The sequence below is a fragment of the Kryptolebias marmoratus genome, linkage group LG17 (genome assembly GCF_001649575.2).
Source record: "Kryptolebias marmoratus isolate JLee-2015 linkage group LG17, ASM164957v2, whole genome shotgun sequence".
Taxonomy (NCBI): Eukaryota; Metazoa; Chordata; class Actinopteri; order Cyprinodontiformes; family Rivulidae; genus Kryptolebias; species Kryptolebias marmoratus.
Window position 1 is genome coordinate 22838795 of NC_051446.1, and position 18707 is coordinate 22857501.

The 18707-nt window shown below is 40.4% G+C and overlaps 1 protein-coding gene across 1 annotated transcript in view; it reads right to left on the reverse strand.

The window, feature by feature from the left end:
- Positions 1-6759, reverse strand: part of LOC108248833 (protoheme IX farnesyltransferase, mitochondrial) — a 28992-nt gene extending 22233 nt beyond the window's left edge. Inside the window, exons 1-4 of the mRNA XM_017437845.3 lie at positions 6623-6759; positions 5462-5604; positions 4920-5301; positions 3191-3315 (exon numbers count right to left, since the gene is read on the reverse strand). Of these exons, the coding sequence (XP_017293334.1) occupies positions 3191-3315; positions 4920-5301; positions 5462-5604; positions 6623-6653 (681 nt within the window). The 5' untranslated portion in view covers positions 6654-6759. The remainder of the gene's footprint in view (positions 1-3190; positions 3316-4919; positions 5302-5461; positions 5605-6622) is intronic.
- Between the last annotated feature and the right edge of the window lie 11948 nt (positions 6760-18707).

Genomic DNA, 18707 nt, shown 5'->3' on the forward strand with positions numbered 1-18707 from the left:
CTCGTAACTGGATCTGTACGTAACTGCAGTTTTGTGTGTGTGTATCTGGCGACTTGTGTGTACTTTTTCAACATTTGGAGGCGTAGGAAAAGGTTTATTTTCTTTTTAAGGCTTACAATCATTTTTCACAGATACAACTATCCAAACTTACATACAAAGATGCTTACACGAGTTACATTTTTACACACGCACAAATATTTTTACACATGCACAAATCCTTTTACACACGCACAAATCCTTTTACACACGCACAGGTAATTTGGAACTATTTTCTCTCCATACAAACACATTTGAGTGAAACACCGAGTGAAGTTAGAAGAAGAACGTGTCCAGGTCTGAAAACCACACAGATAATGGTCCAAATCTGCATATCTTATTTTCAAAGAAGCACTCCAGCAGATTACGTCACAAACGTGGGTCCAAAAGCAAGCCGAGGCGGGTGGGCAGTGAAATAATGTGCACGGCCAAGAATGCAGTTTTGCGAGGCGTGCGCTCAGAAATAAGCTGTGGTTTCCAAAAGCTGGCTACTTAAAATGCAGCCGCACGGCTCGCTGGTTACTTGGTCAGGATTTGGTGAGACTGCAACAAAGAAACAGACTGTTTCTTGCAATTTTCCCACAATTTTGAGTCTCCAACAGTTTTAAAACCCATTAGAAAAACACATTTTTAATTATTACAGGAAAAACTTCAGTGACTCTAATAAATATGTCTGAATGTTGTCACTTCGCATTAGGAAATTTTCTGAAGAGATCCTGAAGCATCACATGAGGATCTGGTAATTAGATAACGAAAAACCTCACATTCATCCAACAAAAACATCATAAACTGAAGTCAAAGTAGTTATGTTTGAAGACAAGACAGACAGGTTTTCCTTTCTGTCTATGTTGACCGCATTTAACGCCCGCTTCACATCCAGACAGGTGGTAATCATGACTGAAACATGGATCGCATCCTCAGTCGTTTCCAGATCTGTCTCTGATGACTTTGTGCTCCCAGAGAGCGAGCAGCTCGCCACATAAACAGACTTCCTGGCCTCAAACACGATGAACATGGATGAACTTTAGGCCGACACACACGAGGTCGTTTGTGAAAAGGGAAAAATGTTGAATATTGCAGAAGGATTTCTTTACACTTCGCCGTATGTTTATTCACCCAAACTGCCATATAATCTACAAAGAGAACTTTTAGAGCAATTTAAAGTGGAAAAAATACTCTAAAATTCTGTCATTTAATTTCCTTAAGATTATTTTTGGTTGGATAGTTCTTAGAATAATCAGGGGTATTAGAAATATATTTCATTGTTTTTGAATGAATCACTCAGTTTCAACACTTAAAAGATTTCTAAAAGCCTCTGTGGGTGAAAAACTATTTATAATTCACTCAGAACAAGAGGTAAGACTTCTAACTCAACCATATATTTCCGAAAACAGTGACTTGAATTTTCTAACTTAAAAAAACGGATGTATTTTCTGGAGGTTTTAGTGCTTAAACATCTTATTTGCTTTAAGAGTTTGGCTGTTTGAGACTTTGCTTGTGCCTACTTTTACTGTAGATCTGGGAGGGAAAAAAGCTCAGGAGTGAAGCAGTAAATACCTCCGTTTCAGGAATTACGAGGCCTCGTGGTATCCTGACCTCAAAGATATTTAACAAAATAAAGAGCGATGAGTCTGATATGCAAGTGGGTCCAGTTAAAACCAGTCGCTGCTGTCTCCCGAGTCCCTCAACCCTCTGAATGTCTTGATTTAACTATTCAGCGTGGAGAAAAGAAAGAAGAACATTTTTCAAATACCTGAAGGATATTTACACACCTGCTACGTGTGAAGAGAGCAGAGACTGTTTCAGACCACTGCAGAAACGAGACATTTCTAACTTCACGGATGACTGACACCATTTGGGCCTGGTCACAAAAATGTGTAAACATTCATTTCAAGAAATGAGACATTTCTTTACTTCTTCAAAACAGAAACTGGAACATAGCTGTTGACGGCTCCAGAGGAGGAGGTGGGAGGGGTGGGGGTTGCCTTAAGGGCATGAAACTACAGTGTAATCAAGGTCTTTGCCAAATTACAGACCATCGACATCACTAAGCACAGTTCAATCAAGGGCTAAGAACCAGGTCACCCATTATACTAAAATTCCTAAATCACAGAGTAAATTCCTGAGTAAAAACATGAGACAGAAGAGAGAGGCATTCCAAGTGTCCGAGTACAAAAGAGTTTTGTTTACGGCAGCAGAAAAAACAAGCCTTCAGGAGCCAAATGATGATAGCACCACGGTCGACTCGATGCATTTTTAGGATGTGCAGCTAAATGTGGAGTAAAAAGAGGAATGTGCAGGTTTCTTCAGAGGCTTTGGGGACATAATGAAGCCTTTGAAGAAAAGGTTATGAGAAGCTAGTTCAACAGGAAAAATTTGACAAATTAAAGACAAAGGGTTCCTTGCAGGAATGCATATTGCCCGCGGCCTTTCGGATCACCGTATGTTAGGAAAGGAATCTTAGACGTTTCAGTCAAACCTGAAAAATAACATGAAGCTCAGTTTCAGATGACGTCACATCAATCTTCAGTTCAGTATCTGTAAAACTGACTGAGGTATAGCCATTTCTGTGTTGGCTGATGTCAATCAGCTGGGGCGGCCATCTTGAATAGAACTGGCTCTAAAAGTTGATCAGCTGCAGATGTTCATCCAGTGATTATTTACTGAATGTTTCATTAAAATCTGCCCAGTGCTTCACGAGATATTTTGCAGACAGAGTTGTTAGCACTCAGAATATGTTTTATGAATGAGTCTCAGCTACTACTAAACCCTGTTAGAGGGCAACATCTGTGAAACTGACTGAGGTATAAAACACACGGACAAAAACATCATCTACTTTTGCTGGCAGGTGATAATTAGAAGGTCAACAGATGTCCCAAAGGCTATTTTTCCCCAAAAGAATACAGTTAATTAAGGGACTGATAACTATAAATATTTGGTTATTAAAAAGATTTTAATTTCTGTATTCAGTATTTTTGTTGTTGTTGTTTTGGACTTTTGTTTTGAAAAGCATAAATAAACTGTGCTGATTAAACTCCCCCATCAAAGCAAATGTTGACTGTCTGCAATCTCACTCTGTGGCAAATAAAATAAACACAACACACACACACACACACACGCGGCTTTGTTTGGCCACAATATGCAGGTAACAAACCTGGTTAATTGAATTGGCAGCACAGGACGCAAGGCCTGTTCCCAGAGAAGACACAACAAAGATGATGGGATCAAAGGCCACCGGAGCAATTGCAAAGCCAGCTGCTGCAGTTGAAACCACCAGAGCTGAAATCAAATTGTTAAAAAAAAAATAGATAAATAACTACCTCCTCAAATGTTTACTTCTTAAAAGAGACAACTTTTAGGTTTATATGGTTACAAGTGCAAGATTTTGCTTCATAAGACGTAAAGGAACTGATTAGGACATTTCACTTTTTTTTTAAACTAAAAACAAATAAAATAAAACATTTTCCAAAAACTAAACACCGTAAATACAGAGGTGTGTGTGTGTTATGACAGGAGCTTCTCAGCTGTGGTTCAAAGAGCTGCAAACAGGATGTCTATGAGGTGAAGAGTCAGTTATTAGCAGCAAAACTTCCACTGATCACCGACCTGATTTAACAACCAATCGACCCTTTCACCGTCTGTGGTACGAATGTTTTCAACACTGTTACAAATAAAGCTTACCTGTTATAAGGATTGTTTTTAATTCCATCTAATTATAACAGGGCGACTCTTACTCTTACTTTTTTTAAAATGTCATAAACCCCAGAACTTTGCATTCAAGCCCAATAACAGAGGTTTGCTATGTGAACATAGCTGTGCTGCAACAGAAAGTCAAGCTGTTTAAAACACATCTGCAGATGAGATGGTTGGAGGTGGGAACACCTCACAATTCTAAAATGATTATCTTATCATCCTGAAACTTAAATGACTACGACTTATTTTACACAAACAAAATATTTTATGCCTAATATCGAGTCCACCGTAACATATTTAAAAAAAAAAGAAGAGAAACCACGATAATCACAGGTCTTTGAAAGCACCACAGAAAAGCTAACGCCTTGTGTTTATTACTGTAAATTTATACAGAAATCAAACACTTCAGTTGTTATTAAAGGCAGCCATGTTTTCATAACTTCATCGATTATTTGCAGACATATATTCTTCATGGTTCAATGAAGACAGGATGTTAAAACAAACAGCTTTACTGAGACATGTTTCTACGGTAACTAGGACAAACGCTGCTCTGCTGACTCTCTCAGATTAACCTTAACAAAATCGATTTTTAACATTTGAAAACTGATTCCAAAGTTTCCATGTCCGCAACGCAGGGCATCTAAAACCAGATTTTACCTCCCAGCCTGGTGTGAAGCCAGTCTAAGTCTGAGCAGCGATATGTCAGTGAGCTGCTCTTTGATTTGATCGTTTTAACTCTTGTATTTGTGCACAAAGCCAAAACTACGAAGAAAAGAGTTCCCACTTTTCCTGATAACTGTGCTAACCTCCAACCTTTGGAAATCCCAGCAACCATCTTCCTATTGCAAACCTAGACAACTCGACCCAAACATCAAGTTTTACAGGCTTAGCAAACATAAATGTTCCTCCTATCTGCAGCAGCTTTGAGCAACCGTGTTCATTTATGTTCAACAAAATCAGATTTTACAGAAACCAGTAGATTTTTGTTCACCAGTTTCTTATGGTATTTATAAATATTTCAATATGAATCATTCAGCGTTAATTTTATCACATCCTGTCATGTAAAAGCAACTGAGAACTGAAGCACAGTTTTCTTTAAATGTTAGACCAGTTTCTATTAGGTTTACGTCAGAATAAAGATTTTCATACCTATTTTAAATTAAGTGCCATAACCTTGATGTATTAAGTACCTGTGAGTTTGATTTTGGAGAGTCTAGCGTAGATATCTGGTAAGTCAGACACATCAAACTTCAGCTGCTTCCACTGTCTGTCCAGACGCGCCTGCCTCATGTCTTCCGTCTCAACTTGAACGTGTGGCGTTTCATCTGGAGCTGCAGTCGTACGGGACACAGAACCTGCCCGCGCTGCCACAGTTTCTGCAGTGGGCTTCGAGGAGGAGATCTCAGGCTGTGGCTTACTGCTGACATCCTCTGGCTGTGGAGCAGGACTAACAGGTGGTATTCTCTCCACCTGCCTTTCAGCGCTGTCATCTCTTTCATCAATGGTCGTCAAGATGGGTGTCTGCTTGGGGACGGCACGTTGGTGAAGCTCACTGTTGTTTTTTGTGACATACTGGCAAAACAAAAAAGAAGAGGATTCAGAATAACTGGTCAATATAAGTCTTTGAAAGTAAGAAATTCCTCTTAGCTTTTGAGTACAAACAGGCAAAGCATTATAAAGCAATATTTTTGTTGAAAGATACTAAAAATCAACGATGTGTGGTGAAAAGTACCTGTCGTTTCAGAAAGCTGAGATGCTGATATGTCAGCCAGTTCGAAGGATCTCTTCTGTGCCCGTGAAAAAGGCTGCGAGCAGTTTGATTACACCGAGGAGCAATTTGAGTCAATTTCTGCTTCACACTTATCCCAACCAAACCTGCAAGACACAAAAGACAGGCTTTAGTCCATGCACGAAATACTGTATTAACTGGGTTTTTAAAACAAAAGGAAGCACACTACTACAAACATAAAACTATTTAATCTTAATAAAACACAACAAAACAAACAAATACATCACTGCAATAAAACATGCAACATAATAAACTAGAAGAGCGCAAACCTCCACCAAGGCTGTAGAGTCATTAAAAAATTCCACATAAATTTAATTATATGTTTTTTGTGACAACCTCAACATCTCCTGGAAATGTCATCAAAATCAATTCATTACTTTTTGAGTATTCTCGTGCACAGACAAACAAACAAACACTACTGAAAACAGACACCCCCATGGCAGAGGTCAATAAATAAAACATTTAGGTGACACAATTCTGCTTTAATTTTATCATGCACTCTGTAATGCATCTGGGTGCACAAAACAATATCTATTACATGGATGAAATTAGGTATAGTATGTCTAAACATGTATTACTTGTTACAGTTTATATTTAGATGCTTTTTTATGGCTACTAGAGCCTATTAAAAGCAGACCTAGTGAAAAGTAGGTAGGTCATAGTGAAGTTGATTCAACTTCATCTCTTTAAATATTGCCAGGAGCTTCTCGTTCATAACGCAGGTAATTTAATGGCAATCACTCACATATTATTAATACGAAACAGTTCATTTGCAAAGGATATCACTTGTTTTGTTATCGAACGTGTCCTCAAGCAGAAACTAGTAATTCCTGCAGCTAACCGGGTTTAATTTCATGTATAAATGGGATATTTTGCGACACAATTAATACAAGAACAGCAGCAGTGAGACATAAGCTGCTTTGTGCATAAATATAACCTAAACATCAATCTAAAGTCACTTCTTGTCCTTAACTTCACCAGTAAGCTACATGCTAAGCTAGCTTCCGGTTTAGCTTCAGTGCTGCTAACAGCGCACGCGCAACAAAAGTGGTTTTAAAGCGCAACAGCATGTTGAAATAAACTTCACATTTCTCCGTTTTTTACCTGTCAGTCTGCTACATGGCGTTTTATACATGTTCACGATTCACAAAGCCGACTTCCAGCACGACCCTTTCACACACAGTGAGCCGCCATTTTGACCTCGTAAGGTAACGAGAAGCACTTCCGGGTCTTAAGTGGGTTACGAAAGCTGCCGCTGTAGAAGCTTCTGTAGGGTTCAGAACGATAAAAAAGTTGTTTTAATTCATAAAAGAATGTGTCACACAGCGCTAAAGCAAAAATGAAAGTATGTTCGTATTTTAGTTTGCTGTTTTTATACATACAGTATTAAAAATGGCGTCCACAGGATCAAATTGCAACTTAAAGCAGATTCAGTTCATATATATCTATTTATAGCCTGTCTCCAGAGCTATTTTTGCAGCTGATTTTAGTGGCTGTTGTGAGATGCATTGCCCCACTCCTGCCCTGTCTCCTGTGGAGTGTGTGTTTTTGTACACAAATACATTTTATGATGTTGTTGCTTGTTTGGTGAATATTTTATTTCACAAACTGCATTAACTTATTATGAAGGCCACATTGGGAAAACTTGAAAAAAGAAAGAAAAAAGAAAAACTCCCTTGGATTTGGAGCTGAACAAAAAGAAAAGGAGGAAAAAAAATACATGCAAAGGAAACAAAAACATCTGACCCACAATTATATTTGTGTGCACACAGATCGATAAAAAGTGACACTTTTTGACATCAAAAACCTATTTGCACGCAGTTTGTTTGTACGATTAGCTAGTAGTGGAACTGGTTGTGGATTAAACACACGTAGTTAAGGCTTATTATCGCCCGCTGCTGAAAGTGTTCACATGCTTATCTGTTTCCAAAATATTTCACGATGGCTGCTACTTCCAACTGACCTTAGAAAACACAAAAATGACTATAAATCAGTCAATTTTACCAAAACTGAGCTAAAATGTGGTGTGGTGTTAGCTAACAGCCATTCACAACACATACTTTAAAATCTACTTGTTTTACAAGATCTTTGCTTAAAATTTTAGCAATAACATTTGGAGTCAGCCCTGTTTGTCTGTTTTATATGATCGTTATGTTCTGTATCTGTAATATTCCTTCAAAGGATGCCAGGTCTTAATTTATGTTTGTTTTGTTTTTTGCAGTTTATAGTAGGACATTGAACATTGAAGGCGATTTAGACAAAATCTAATACTGCAACTTCTTTCTACAACATAACACTTGGTTTGCCTGGAGATATTTTTTATGGGTGACCTCGAGGGTTGCACGGTGGAGCAGTTGGTTAGTGATGCTGCCTTTGCAGCAAAAAAGCTCTGGGTTCAGCTCCAAGTTGGGCCTTTCTGCGTGGAGTTTGCATGTCCTCCATGTGCTTGTTTGGGTTTTATCCAGGTATTTCAGTCCAAAAAACATGCATGGGAGATTATTTTGCAACTCTAAATTGTCCCAATGTGTGTGTGTGTGTGTGTGGCCAGGAACTGGCAACATAGGCACCAGCTCCTCTTTACGCTGAACAGGAACAAGCAGGTGTGGAAAAGAAATGGATGACCCAGATGAAATGACGTTTTATAGTCACAAATGTTGTCTAAAAACTCAAATCAGAACAATGCGTTTCTTTTTTTTCTTGTTCAATCCACCTTTCAAGCAGCTCTCCTTCCCTCGGCTGCAGAGACATCAAGATACAGGAGCTGATGAATACCAACAATACACACAAGGCCATCCCAGATCCCGCTTAAGAGACACTTTATTGCAGGGGATACCCATTAAGTTCTGTTCTACGAGATTTCATTCCAGACTGACCCGGTCAACCGCCTTACGTTTATTGTTAATGTATCAAGGGCTGAAAGGGAGGTTTATTGCTTGGTTTTACACTGCATTAGTTATTTGTGGGTAGTGCATCTACAGTTTTCCATGTTCAACTCATTTTGCTTTTCAGCGGCAGCAGGAAAGAGCTTCCCGTGTAGTCAGACCTGCCAAGTTAATGGCTTCGAAGGCACTGAGTCAAACCATAATCTTCGGTGTAGCAGTCTGTCGGCTACCACTTCGGGTGACTGACATCCCTCTCTGTGTCTGAGGCTATCATTAATAAACATGTTTATTCAGTAGATATTCCCAGCGTCTTTGGACTGCAGTGGAATAATATTTGCTCCTTGGATCAGGGAAAAGTTTATCCCCTGCCAGTGAGGCTGAAATTGTAAATTCCAAGGAATCGTTTCTTCTTTTCAAACTGTCCGTCTTTTAGTCTGGCTGCTTGGGCTAATGCACTGAGACAGTATAATTACACTTTCCCTTCAGTTTTAGAATTTGCTGTTGAGAGCTTCTGGTGAAAGAAAGAATGAAATCTTTTTCACCGGGCTGGTGGGCTTTCTGCTAAAGTCAGGAAGCTCAACTTGTGTAGATAATTGCACGATACACTCCAGTGAGAAAAGACAAAGCCTAACGTGCCTTTAATGTCCTCTGTCCATAAGGTGGATAAAAAGACAGGACTTGGAGAACAGATGGGCCAAAAGAGCCCAGAAGCAAAAAGAGGAGTTTGTTTAACCCTAAAAAAGGATCTTTATGGTTATTCTACCTCTGCTGGTGGTCTCAGTATGAGGGCCTTTTATCACTGCTTTCACTGCATCTCGGAAAAAACAAAAAAAGATGAAATAGCTTCAAACTGCCTCTCTAGAGAGCAACAAGGAAACAAAAGACATGAAGGCCTGCATTGTTTCCGTGATGACAAACTTTTTCAGAGTAAAAGCAGGCGGGTGTCTTTAGAAAGCTTGAAGAACTATTGTTCCAGACCTCAATAAAAACAAACTAAAACACACACACAAAAAAGGTCCCTCAACTCCTGTACTTGCTTAAACAAATGAACCATACTATTTTATGTTTGGTAGAGCAGTCCCAAAGGATGGTTGTAGATACTGAGTGCCTCAAACTGTGATATCACCGATAGTTACTGAGGGGTGACTGAAACACCCTGAGTCAGTTTCTCTTTCAGGTTTAAGGGGTCGTTTATGCAATGAAATAATGTGCACAACCTAGAATACAGTTTTGCAAGATGTGCATGCAAAAATAGGTCATAATTTTCAACAAATGGCCACTTAAAACAAGGCTATATGGCTTGCTGTTCGAATGGTTGCGAACACTCAGAATACAGTGAGACTGCAACAAGAAATGTGCCTATTTTCTTGCAATTCTGAGTCTCCAGCTAGAGTCAAACAGTCACAACCTTTAAGATTAATTAATCAGATTCATTGATCCAAAATGATCACAACTGACATTAAAAGTCAGCAAACAGAAATGATTCTAGTACAAATTCAGTAAGAAGGTTGGACTTGGACGTGTTCAGACATGTGAAGAACCCTGAAGTCCAGTTATGGACAGAACCAAGCAGCCCGCCTGTAAATCCACCAGAGGTAAAGTTTCCAGGAAGCAGCTCGCCAACAAAGCCGTCCACCGGCGGAGTGAAGAAGCCTCACCGTTACAGGCCCGGTACCGTGGCTCTCAGGGAGATCCGCTGCACATCCAGAAGCTGCCTTCCCAGCACCTGGTCTGGGAGATCGCCCAGGACTTCAAGACCGGCCATCATGGCTCTGCAGGAGGCCAGCGAGGCTCACCTGGTGGAGGTCTTTGAAGACACCAGGACCGAGGACACATCGAGACAGACCGCTACAAGAGACCCTTCCTGTCCACAGCCAATCAGCATCTATAACAACTCTTTAACGAAACCAGGATGATCAGCTACAACCATTTAGTTTCCCTTTTTCCGATGAATAAAGTATTTTTGAATTTGAATTGATTTGATTTTAGGATTTCTGGCTGACGGTGAAGCGTTCTCACAGGAGCCTGCTGACCCTGTGGGGCCTTGGTCGAACAGACAAATTATTCAAAATTCTCGTTTAACATGTGTCACACAGGGGAACACGTTAACTGCTTATAATGAAACGATCTTCTCTCAGGAATGGCCAATAAATGGTCTCAGTGAATGACGGAGGCCTCCCGGACCTGTCGTCGCCTCGGTTCATCTGCTTTGATTTACAGGCTCTGCAGCAGCGGTTTCTGGGCCGTCCCTGATCCCACAGGGATGACCAGCTGAACGGCAGTGGAGTCAGAGCTGCAGTGCTGCATAACTCCGAGCAGAAACAGATGCACGCACTCTCTTCTGTTTATAATTGATTTTCAAGGGCAACTTTTTGTTGTCATAGTTTGTCTAACGAGCCCCCTGGCTGGCGCCCTGTTGCTCGTCAAACGCTCCATGTCAGACGGAGGCAGACTCTCACCGCCCTACCCACACTGGGATGGCACCACGCAGGAAAACTGACATCACCCCTGGATTCTTCCTCTGAGACAGACTCTTTTTTGTGTGTATAAATGCTGCCTGACTTGTTTTTCGAAGGAATTCTGATATGTCGGAACACCCGAAGCCTCCAGGGAAGACCTGGCACCCCAGCCGCTCGTCGGACAAACGACGCTCGCCCTTTTTCCAGAGACAACAGGTATCCTCGAGCTCCGTGGTGTTTACGTCTGAGATCATGGGTGTCTCTGTGGGCCTCAGTGGCTAAGCTTCTAATTGGCCACGGCTCATCAATCACACAGAGAAACCCCTTTCACCAAACCGCTCATCCAAACAGCTAAGAGGACTGAGGCCCGTGGAATGGACTCTAAGCCTCCCAACGGCCTAAAAGTAGTTGCTGGGAGGGGCGAGCGGTTTGCGAGAAAACCACATTTATCCCAGATTGATGTCAAGCGATGTATGTATCTGTCTTTTGTCTTTTCTGACATGAATGGACAGCTTCCCTCTAACATTAAACTTAGAAAAATAGGCGTGTCACCCACGTTTATAATTAAACTGAAGAAGACGGCAGGCTTTTTAATTCTCTGGATGTGTTAACCAGCTCTGCATCAAACCCAGATCCCTTTTTCTTTCCTATTTGCTGAATCTTAATTTCAGTTTATGCAGATTTATGAAACAAACAAAAGCAAAACACAGTGTAAGAAAGTGTAGAGGCACTTCATCTCCACGATCCAGAGACATGCTCCAGACGGGGTCAAAGGGGTTAGAACAACTCCTCAGCCTTTGAGCTGTCGATATTTGGTTTGGCTGAACTTTCCAAGTCCAGGATTCTGGTCACAATTTAATGCCGAGCCCACAAATTTGTCAAGAGGAATACACAGAAGTCCACAGTGCATTCGGTTTACGGGGTCACAGAAATGTCTTCAGCGTGTTTTTTCCATTAGTCTGGGTGTGTTATTTATTTATTCCTTTTATTACACTCCACTTTTTTGTGTGTTTTTCAGTTCTTTATTCACCACCACAGCTTCGCCTGCCCACGAGGATTGATAAATTGTGGGGATTTGATGAAGATCAAGTTAGACCACAAACAAATCTCAGCGACTGCGGCTCTATTTGCTCATTCACAAACACAAAACACTTAACATCCCCAAAGCTGCTCTCTGTCCAATTCTCTTCAGTAACCAAGAGTAATCAGCTGTGTCATCCTCATCATAAATCTCAGTGCAGCAGCGGCTCCGAGCCCAGATGGGAAAAGGCCTTGTTCAGTCACACTTGCCTCCGGGTCATAAATCCACACCCGTCTTCATTGAGTCAGCTTCCTGCTTTGGATCCGTCTCCCAGCAGAGCAGAAGATGGTGGGAGGCGAGGATGCAGTAAGACCACAGGCTCCTGAAGGAGGCCGTTTGTAAAATGGACTGTCTCTTCCTCCCCGCTGAAATAATGTTAGGCTTTAAGGCTTTCTTTATCCATCAGACGCAGATTTGCAGCTTGGTTCCTGTAGCTGAGAGTCTCCAGTTTACGTAAAGCCGAAGGAATGCAGGAAGAGCCGGAAATTCAGCAAGTTCAAACTGGAGAAAATGACATTTTCAGAGAAAAGGGGCAGCGTGAATGCTGCGGCAAGCTGAAAAGATTAAATGAGCAGAACAGAAGCTAAAATGAGCAAAACTGTGGGTAAAAGCTAAAACAAACAAATCCATAGCTAAAAACTGAAATGAACAGAGGCTAAAAGTCAAATTAAATTAAAGTTAAATGATTTAAATATATAAATAAGTTACAAAAACCCACAGTATTCTTGAACAAGCTGAATGTTTTGATATATGAATGGATAAAATGTCAAAAAAATAATAGTTTTATTGCCAAAAAAGTATAAAAAAAACAAACAGGAAATGGTGTGTTTGCTGACTCAGCATTTACACAATTATAAGCATTCTCAAAAAATACATACTTCACTTTTATTTTAAGTAAATGAAGTTTAACAAGTAAAAGACAATGTTCTAAAATGTATAATTTCTTCTGAAGAGTCTGACTGATAATTAAAGCAGAAATATTTCCTGATTGGTTTACTTTTAGACGCTCATCTAATTTATAAGTAAACTTTAATATAATTCTTGTTTAAACTTTTCTGTCTTTCCTTGAAATAATAAAAACAATATTCTGGCAAAAGTACAAAATGATAATAATGTTCAGACTTGCTTTAGAAGTCAGCTGAAACCCTTCTTGTCTCTTTCCATAGATTTTGCACATTATTTTTCTTGCCGTCCGTCTGTTTTTATTACATTTTATTTTATATATAAAAAAAAGAAAAGACGTAGAAAGAAAGAGAAACGAAATATGATGCTTTACAAATCTCTGCTCTGACTCCCTCTGCCTTCTTTTAGAAAGTGGCAGAATGACAAAGAGCAGAAGAAAAGCTCGTTGGCAGAAAACGAGGGAATCCTATCAGTGCATGAATTTAATTACAGCTCCGATGGCTCCACATAATCAGGAGAAGGTGGATGTGCGGGAGACTCGCATAATTCATTTAGCTTTTTTCATTTAAGCCGGCCTTGGCCTCCTCTCCATCCCTCTGTATTTCATGGAGCCACGAGTCTCTGATCTATGATCAATAATTTCTTTTCAACCCAAACATTTGCATAAAGGGGAATTATCTGCTCTCTGTGCGCGAAGACGAGAAGCTGAAACCAGCTTTTTCCTTTTGTTGTGATAAACGGCAGAGCAGCATCCCAGCTGCCCAAACTGAACATTTACAGAAACAGCTGAATGACAGCTGAAATGTGCTGAAGAAGCTAAAAGTGAAAGCTAAAATAAGAACACTAGCTAAAGGTAGCAAATGCTAGCTGAAAGCTTAAAGGAGGAAAACTAAAAGTGGCAAAAGCTATAAGTAGCCAAACACTAGCTAAAAGTAACAAAAGGCTAGCTGAAAGCAATATTAGTAAAAGGCTAGTTAGCAGCTAAAAGTAGTAAAAGGCTAGGTACAAGCTAAATGTAGCATAAGGCTATCTAAAACCTAAATGTAATAAAAGGCTAGCTAAAAACTTAAAGAGGCAAAAGCTGAGCTAAAAGCTATAAGTAGCTAAACGCTAGCTTAAAGCAACAAATGGCTAGCTACAAGTAACAAAAGGCTAGCTGAAAGCAACATTAGTAAAAGGCTAGTTAGCAGCTAAAAGTAGTAAAAGGCTAGCTAAAAGCTAATGTAGTATATGGTTAAATAAAAACTCAAAGTGGCAAACCCTAGCTAAAAGCTACAAGTAGATAAACACTACCTTAAAGCAGCAAAAGGCTAGCTGAAAGCTATATGTAGCAAAAGGCTAAAGTAGCATGAGAAGACAAAAACAGAGCAAGTTTGCTGAAGCAGATTTTAAATAAAACAATGATTTGGAAGGAATCAAAGAGATCTCCATCCGTTTCTACAGGGAAATTATTTGTAAATAAAGTTTAATATTTTAAAAAGTAAAAAAGTTACAAAAACATTTTGATATATGATGGCATAAAATAGCACAAAATGTGCAGAAGTAGTTAGACTGTAAAAAGCGTGAGCAATAAAAGCAAACCTTATATTTACCGAATGACCTGTTTTATTGATCTGTAAAATCAGATAGTCAACTTTTCTGTTGGAAATTACTTCCAAAGCAGTAAAACCTTCAACATAACTGATATATTTATTTTACTGGGTACACCTAATCTACAGATTCTTAAAGCCTGACGTTAGGAGGTCCACGCTGCCACTCAAACCCACTTCGCTCGTTTGTTTGGTGTGAGGCGGCTTGTTTGTGCATCTGCAGTGTAAAGTGTGAAAGCACACACGAAGAATGTGTGTCTGAGTGTGTAGGAAGATGGGGATGGTGGTTTGAAACTTGACCCTGGGGCCCGTTGGATTCATGAAGGGCCTCTTTTGAGTCCCCTTCCCATCCGGTGTCTGACTTGAATCGTCCCGCTTGAATCACGTGTTTCCTTATGCTCAAACGCTTAGGAATATTAAACAGCTCTCTGTGTAGAGGCAAAAAAAAAAACTCCAGTGATGTGTGTGTTTTAGCCTGTCAGTCAAACGCTTGTGGCTTTCAGCTGAAAACACACTCTGTCATGATGTTTCTCTCGTCTCTCCAAATCGACTCCAACTGACCGTCAGCAGAGACGACAGTTTAGGAGAAATCGGCTCTGCGTGTGCTGGATCGGCCTCCGCAGAGCGATTTATTTCCCCCTGTTCGAACACGACTCTGACTCTTGTTTTAGAACATGTGTGCCAGGTGGAGGAGTCATTATCTGGCAGTGATGAAGAGGAGGAGAGGACCAGCGTTTCCCAAACTTTCCCAAAAGTTCTCATCTTCCAACCCACAAAAACAGAAAAAAAAAACTGTACATAAGACGTGCGATGCCGACTATCACTGGTTTATGTTTATTAAGCAAGAGCATGAACTATTTTTCACTACATAGTTTTAAATCTCTTGTTACAGCTGTGGTGAAAATATGAAAACATGCATTTAGGCCGCTCACCAGGCTTTGTACGGCCCGCAGCAGGGACCTGACCTCTACTTTAAAAACCACTTTGTGATGGTTTCAGTTTGTGTTGGGAATAAATATTCAAGCCCGTACACTTACACACAAAACAAGTAATCAGCAAAACAAAAAGTACCCGTGCTGCAACAAAAAAACCCCTGGATATTCATGTATCGTCTTTATTTGCTCCAGAAAACTCAGCTCCTCAGGATTAGTTGCACTGTGTGAATATACATCCAGCCCAGATCGCCACTCTGTGCACCCTCAGCAAAATGATATCATCTGCTAAAAATGTCCCGTGTGTTTTAATGTGTGTGTGGCCTTGTCCCGTTCCAGGTGTGTGTGCATCTACAGGGCTCCGAAATACGGTACGGTTCAACGTTTCGGGAAAAAAAGGAATATTGGGTTGCCACACACATGCGGTTCAGTCCTTCCTGATTATGAATGTGAATCATTTTCCATAATTCCGACATTTTAATAGCTGGAGGCTTTCGTTACTCTTCATGATCACCAAATCCTAGTTCTGTGAAATTTACCAGCAGGTTTCTAACCCCAGCAGCTATGTTTCCTGCTGCTCTCACCTTAATGAATAAAAATGGATCCGTGGTTCACGGTGGATTCTTATTTTACCTCCGCTCCTCCCGTTTTACCATCCTAAGGTTTGAAGGAGAATAATGTTAAACATCTGTGGTAATCTCCCCTCTCAGAACAAGAAAAACGATGAGCCGCTGATTATTATTCCAAGGCAGAGCCGCCGTCGTGCTTTCGTTGTCTAAAATTGGAAACATAAATTTTCAGCCCGTCAGTGCTCCATCACCTTCCTAATAACTTGAAAATATAATCTCCACGGTGAAATTACAATGTGCCAAAACACATTACCTCTGCATCTGATAGCGCCTGTATTTAGTGACTTCATTCCAACTCAAAACCTTTATTTCCTTCTCCAAAATTAAATTTGCTGATAAAACCCTGAATCTGCCACGGCCATTTAAATGAACAAATGACATCAGTCCAAGCCTGGACCACCAGATCAACATCTTCAGCTTTCTTCCATCGATACAGTTGTTTCGGGAAATGTCATCTTTTTGGCCCTGCAGTGGCCTGTTTGACCGTCCCTTCAGGAGTGGAAGCACAAACCAGTCACCATATTTTGTTAAGATGTGTTTTGACCTCTGCTGCTGAGTGTGAAGAATGTTACAGACTGTGGTTCTTCATGAGAAGCACCCAGAGCATCTCTAGGCTCATGAGACAGTCAAATGGGAACATCTGAGTTGTTTTTCAACATTCAGCAAACGTCGGGTGCCCTTCCTGCCGCAACCTGGGCTCGAACCTGTGGAAACTGAGTTCTTCTTTGTTTTATGTAGGAGATATGACAAGTTAAAACCACCCTTCACTTCCTGTTTTTGAAGAGATTAATTAAACTTTAGCGACACCAACTGTCAGTTAAAATCAAAACGCCTCTTCAGACGTGGAGTCCAGCTTCCTGTGACCCGTTCTAACCTTAAATGATGGATGTCTGAGCCGCAGAGCTCCAAAGAGGCCTGGCTTTTCTCATTTATTTCACCCAACTCATTTCTTTTTCTCGCAGTTTTGTAACAATCTTGTCTACACTGTGTGACGGACCGCTAACAGAAGTCCCCAGCACACTAATCCTGACTGAGACACACGTTTTGGTGGATAACTTGCTCAGTTTATCTCAAAGCTGTGCAAAAAGACACAGGACAAATTTTGAACAGGGTTAGTAATTAAGGGTGTCGTTAACAATGTTTATTGCTGCGTTTAGTTACTCGTAAACATCTTTCCTGATCCTATAGGTTCACAACTAAGTGATAAGACCTTAAGTTTTAGGTTTTAATTGCATTTCCTGGTATGTAGTTAATTCTTAGGAGTGTATTAGCTTTGAGGGAAAAGAAAAGAGGGAATCAATCCAAACAAAATCAAACGCTGTCATGTAATCCTACAAGGATCCCATAAAGCAGGCTTGGCGACAGACAGATGAAGTTAAATCAATAGCAAACATGTTCATGAATAGCTACAACCTGGTTTGATTACTTTTTATATTTGCTGTTGCTGGACTTTTAGCTGTTTGGCGCTCCCCCTGATGAGGTGTTGAAGGAGTCTGAGTGGTTCGGATCACTTTCAGATGCTTTTTATGAGGACGTAAAGAGTTTGGGAGACAGTTCTGTTTAAGTCAGGGATGACAACGTGCTAAGGAGGTGGCCACCAGCGAACCTTCCTCCCACGCTGGGATCTGCTTACAGTCTTATATCCTTTAGAGAGGAAAGCTGCTTTAAAGTTTATCACTCACCTTATTATAGTTGCTTAAATCAGACAGCTTTAAAAACATACAGTGTGCAATCTAGAAAGATAAAAATAAGTTGTCTTCAGTTGTGCATATCAAAGTTTTAAACAAAGATCTTGCATGATCTGTTAGAGCTCAAAGTATGTGATGGGGATGACTCTCAGCTACTATCAAAACAAACTTTAGCTCAATATCTGTAAAACTGACTGATTTATGACCATTTTGTGTTTGCAGTTAAGGAGCAGCTCGGTGTTTCTGTAGGTATTTGCCTTCGTGTGCACATGTGAGATGTTGTTCTGCTTGGGTGGGCTGAGGACCTGCAGGTAATCTCCGTCACGCAGCTGCCACCAGCGCCGGATAAAACCAAATGACTGTGGGGGATTTGTCTTCCACGCAGGTGTCACGTTTGATACCCACATTTATTTATAATCGGCTGGAAGAGAACAAGAAGAGGGCCGTGCGTGCAGGACGGGTTTAGGCCGGACAAAGAGATAATCCTGAGTACATTTTTATGGATTGACCGGCCGCTTGTCTTTGTGGGCACCGATAAAAACATTAATCTGAACCTCACAAGGCTGGTACACATCCCCGAAGGTCAACGGGATTGTTCGGAACTGCTTGACCTTTCACCTGACGGGAAAATAAAAGCGGTCAAATGGAGCAGGGACAGGAGAGACTGCACTTTCTGGGACAATGCAGATTTGCTGAAGAAGCTAAAATTTCATTAATAAAGTTCAAATGAATGAAACTAAAATTAGCAAAACAGTTGCTAAAAATCAAATGAACAAAACCAGAGCTAAAAGTTGTAGAACTTTAAGTAAAAGCTAAAACGAGCAAAGCAAGCTAAGAGCCAAAAGAAGCAAAAATGATGGCTAAAAGCTGCAGAATATTAGCTAAATGCTAAAAGGAGGATAGGAAATTAAAAGCTAAATAAGAAAAATAGCAGCCAAAAAAGAAAACTTGCATTATTTAGTTTCTAAAAGCTAAAATCAGCAGAACTCTACCACTAAAACATACAGTTAGAAAACAGTGGCTAAA